The sequence below is a fragment of the Numenius arquata genome, chromosome 20 (genome assembly GCF_964106895.1).
Source record: "Numenius arquata chromosome 20, bNumArq3.hap1.1, whole genome shotgun sequence".
Classification (NCBI taxonomy): Eukaryota; Metazoa; Chordata; class Aves; order Charadriiformes; family Scolopacidae; genus Numenius; species Numenius arquata.
In genome coordinates, this window is record NC_133595.1 from 1,441,895 (window position 1) to 1,446,716 (window position 4,822).

The 4,822-nt window shown below is 58.0% G+C and overlaps 1 protein-coding gene across 1 annotated transcript; it reads left to right on the forward strand.

Annotated features, from left to right (window-relative positions):
- On the forward strand, positions 1–4,434 carry FBLIM1 (filamin binding LIM protein 1). Its single transcript, XM_074161702.1, has 8 exons — positions 1–156; positions 970–1,163; positions 1,541–1,674; positions 1,781–1,892; positions 1,982–2,151; positions 2,376–2,554; positions 2,661–2,778; positions 3,063–4,434. The coding sequence occupies exons 1-8, from the start codon at positions 131–133 to the stop codon at positions 3,174–3,176; spliced, it is 1,047 nt and encodes a 348-aa protein (XP_074017803.1). The 5' UTR covers positions 1–130; the 3' UTR covers positions 3,177–4,434.
- Positions 4,435–4,822: the final 388 nt, after the last annotated feature.

Genomic DNA, 4,822 nt, shown 5'->3' on the forward strand with positions numbered 1-4,822 from the left:
AGGCTGAAGTCACCGGTGAAGCTTTTCCCCCGCCACGGGGGGGGTGGGGTGGGACTGGCCGCCCCCCAAAAGGATGCACCAACATCCGTGAGCGGGATTTTGGGGGACCGGAGCCACCCCGCGCCGGGGCATGAGACCGGGCAACTCGTCACACAGGTATTTCTCAGGCCGACGATTCATCTCAGGGGGTGAATCCTGCTTCACCGGCACTGCCTGGTTAAAGCCTCAGGGTGTCCTGTCCCGTTCCCCCCCTCCCCGCCCCCAAACCATCCCATTTGGGGAGGGGAAGCTTCGCTCCAGCTGCTTTTCCCGTTGGGAAGCTGAATAAACAGCCCTTTTCCTTCCCGAGCGGGGTTTATCGGGGTCGGGCGCATCCTGCCTGTGCCGGTGGGGGATGCTCGGGGGCCGTGTTGGTGACGGGGACGCGGCGATTCGCAGTGTCGTGCCTCAGTTTCCCCATCTGCAAATATAAAAGGGGGGATGCCCTGGGCTGGGGGTGATCAGCGGGAAAGTGGGGGTAAGCAGGGAGGGAATGGGGGGCCGGAGGACTTAGAAACACCCCAAAAAAGGGTTTGCAAATCAGACCCTATTGCAATCCCTGTTTTTAAGAGGAAAGGTGGGGTTTTCCTGCTGCCCACAGGGAATTCAATCCCAGGTGGGGGGCAATAAAAGGAAATAAATGGGATTAAAATTGTAAAAAGGGTGGGGTTTGGCCACAGAGGCACGAAAATGGGCAATTTCGGCTGCTGCTGCTTCACCAGGACCCTTTGCCCTCTGTCCTCCCAGGCACAAGACCATTTATTGCCGTGACGTGGGACGGGGACACTCGCTCCTTCCCCCTTTCCGGGACGGCGAGGAGGGAGGCGGGTTGAGGCCGAAGGGCGGTGCAGCTGCAGGAGCTGCCGGTGCACCCGTGGGTTTTGCTCCCTTTTTTTATCTAATTTTCCCCCAAATCCAATTTTCACCCAGGTCTGGCCCTTCCATGGCTTCGGCGATGCTGCCGGGGAAAGCGGAGAAGAGGATGGCTTCGTCTGTCTTCATCACCCTGGTGCCACCCCGGAGAGAGGTGGCCACCAAGGAGCCAACCCCAAGGGAGACGCGGCCGGTCAGTGCTGCGGTCCCGGCCACCCGCGGCCCCCGGACCCCCACGGTCCCCAACGGAGGTGAGGGGTGTTGTCGGGGGGCTGTGAGCGGTGCCGGGAGGATGATGATGGTGGTGGGGATGTTGCGGGATGCTTTGCTAAAGGATGCAGGTGCAGAAGGGGAGGGATGAGAGGGTGGGAGTTTGCGGGGGGATTTATTCCCCAAATCCCTGCACCCCGCCCCGGGATGGATCCGGCTGCTGGGGAAGGGCTGTGTTTGCTCTCCATCGCCGGGCTCTTATCGGTGCTGTTTGTCCCCTCTGGCCGGGACGGCGTTTGCTTTTGGGGCAGGTCAGCCAGCGCTGCTGCAAAGCTGTTGGGGCGTGATTGCCACGGGGCATCACGGGACATTATTGCCCCCCCCCCCCCAAACCCACTGCGTCTGGCTTTCGCTGCAGAAATCCACCCAGCAGCCCCCATGCCTTCATCCCCACCGGTCCTCATCCTCTCCGAAGCCCCCCAGCCCTTGTCGGCGGAGGCGCTGAGTCCAGCGCTGCAGCAACCGGACCTGGCGGCACCCACCACCCTCCAGGTGAGGACAGTGGGGTGCACTCCCCCCCCCCCCCCAGTGCCTCAGTTTCCCCACCTGCCAGGGCATAAATACAACATGCCTTCGCCTTCCCCCCCCCGCTCACCAGGCCCCGTCTGCCTTCCCCGCCGAAGTGAGGCCACCCAAATCTTGCCAGGAGCAAGCAGAGAAGCCACAATGGCAGGATGCGAATGGGTACCCAGAGAGGGACGGCTCCAGAGGTAAGGAGGGAAGGGGGGGACCCAGAGACGCAGGGTGGGTTCGTCCCTGGTTGGGGAAACTGAGGCACGCAGCAACTTCTCCCCCCCAGATATCTGTGCCTTCTGCCACAAGGCATTAGGGCCACGGGAGCCGACAGTGGAGGCCATGCGGAAGCAGTACCACGCTGACTGCTTCACCTGCCGGACCTGCCACCGGCGCCTGGCCGGCCAGCGGTACTACCAAAGAGACGGGCGCCCCACATGCGACGCCTGCTACCAGGTACCTGTCCTCCCCTGGGGACAACTGGCACCCTCGGGAGATGCCATCATAGAATGGTTTGGGTTGGAAGGGACCTTAAAGCCCATCCAGTGCTACCCTCTGCCCTGGGCAGGGACACCTCCCACCAGACCAGGTTGCTCAAAGCCCCCTCCAACCCGGCCTTGGTGCTGTCCCTTGGAAGGTGGCATCTCACAGCATGTGTGTCCCCCTCCCCAAAACACCAGGCCACGCTGGAGAAATGTGCCAAGTGCCAGGGGCTGATCACCGAGCGCATCATCCGTGCCCTGGGCAAGGGCTACCACCCCGGCTGCTTCTCCTGCGCCGCCTGCGGCCGGGCCATCGGCGCCGAGAGCTTCGCTGTGGATGAGCAGGACGAGGTGTTCTGCGTGGATGACTTCTACAGGTCGGGGAGCATGGAAAAGGGGGGAGCAACCCCCACTTTAGGGGGGGGGTTTGGCTGGTCCCCGTTGCCCCACTGGGTTCACGCCGTCCTGGTTTGGTCCCATCAGGAAATATGCGGCGGTTTGCGGCGCCTGCGAACAGCCCATTGTCCCCCGCGGGGATGAGGACACCTACAAGATCGAGTGCCTGGGACGCAGTTTCCACGAGAGCTGCTACCGCTGCGAGGTATGGGACCCCCCCCCAAAAACCGAAGGGTTTGGCACCGACCCTTCGCAAAGCAGGGCCACGGGGTCATTTTTTAGCCACGGAGATGGGGAGAAAAAATAAATAAATTAGGTGAAAAGGACGATGCGTTCGGCCAGGAGAGCTCCGGGAGAGCTTTTCACACTTTTTGACATAGTTTGTCGCTTTTTCCGAGCGCTGGTGGGTTTTGCTGGAAGGGTGGGATGGAAGGCATCATGGGAACCCCTAAAACGTGACACCCCCCCCCTTTCTCCTCTTGCCCCTAGAGCTGCAGGACCCCCCTGTCGCCGGAGCCGACAGAGAAGGGGTGCTACCCCCTGGGCGACCACCTCCTCTGCAAGTCCTGCCACATCCGCCGGCGCAACGAGTCATCCTGCTGAAAACCCCGCGGCTCCAACTCCCTCTTCCAGCGCCAGACACCCAAAAAATAGGGGTTCACCCACCAGATGCGGCCGGTCCTGGGTGCCCACTGCACCCCCAAATAGCTGCAGGACTGGAGTTTTCCTCCCCAAAACATACCCTGAACCCCCATCTGTGGGGCTGGCCAGGCAGATACAATGTCCCAGCGCTCGTCATGAGCATAAAAAGCCCTGGCAGAGCAGCGGTGGCGGAGGAGCCGAGGTTATATCCACTTATTTCTTTTTTTAAACTCCTTTTCTGAGGCCGGTTTGGTTTCCTTGAGTGTTGGTTTTTTTTTTTTTTTTTCCGTTCTCGAGCTTCCTTGAAGTTTCACTTAAAACGTTTCTCCCTGTGGTGACGCAGAGAGCGGGCACTGATTTAGTCACTCGCAGTTTAAAATAAAGACCCCAAGTTTAAAACCCCACGTTTCTTTCATCCGCCCATAAAACATGAGATTAAAAATAAGAGGGAAAAAAGCCACTTTTTTTGATTTTATAAATGTGGCAAGAGTCTGGTCGCTCAGGGTGATGACGCCTGGGGTGCAGTGATTTGGGAGATCGCCTGGGGAGAGTGGAGGGTCGTTTTTTGGGGCTGGATTTGGGATTTTGGCACTGTGCTGCGGTGTGGATGGAAGTGTGTCCGGTGGCGGGTTATTTTGCTGCCAGCCTGGGCTCTCCCAGCTCCATCCCAACCCAGCCCCGGAGCCGGCAGAGGGCAGCCGGAGCACAAATTCCTCCATCAAGCAGAAAAAAAAAACTCTGGCTAAAACACCGTCTCTCCTGTATCCCACAGCGCCCCGATGACGGGAGAGACCCCACAGCCCCATTTTTGCCCTTTATCCAAGATAGTGTCTCTCCGCCAGCAGATGCTTTTTGCTCTTCTCTCGGTCGAAGCCCCAAAACAGCAGAAATTAGACCGTTTTTCTGCGTGCCCTACATCTGTGCACCTCATGTCACTGGCGCTTAGCGGTTTTGTTTGCGAGGGCGTTGCAAACCAGCCGGAGAAAGAGGGGTTTTCTTTTTAACCGAAAGTGCTTGAAAAGCCACAAATTGAGAGCAGAAAATAGCAAGAGCAGCCGAGGCGCTGTTTAATGCTTTCCTCGTTACAAAAAAAAGGGAGTTTCTACCAAAAAAACATGCACTAAACCAGCAGCCATAGGCTTTTAGGTCACGTTGTACAATGTCTCTCCGGCGTGTGCTGTATTTATGAATGAAAGGGTTAATATATGGTTAACTAATGTATGCACTGGAGTCCAGAGGGTTAATTAATCACACCAACCCCGCAACTATTTCCTGCTGACTCTCCCCAGTCTACAAAGCCAATTACTCAACATTTGTTAATGCGCATCTACGGCCCATCAATCAGGTCGTAACTTGCTATAACATCCTATTTATAAATAAGCTTCATGTAAAGTTGTGGTCTGTCCTGGTCACGTCAGTTGGTGGCTTTGGGGTCCAGCGGGGTGGGGACCCCTGTCTCACCCCCAGGGAAGTCCCCTGCCCTAGGTCAGCTCTCGCTTTCTAAAGCCTCTCGCCCCCGCGGGGGAAAACCAGGTACTAAAATGATGCTAAAAAGGTTAAAAAAGACGTGGGCAGGCTTGGTGGCGGGGAAGGGAAGCCCCAGAGAG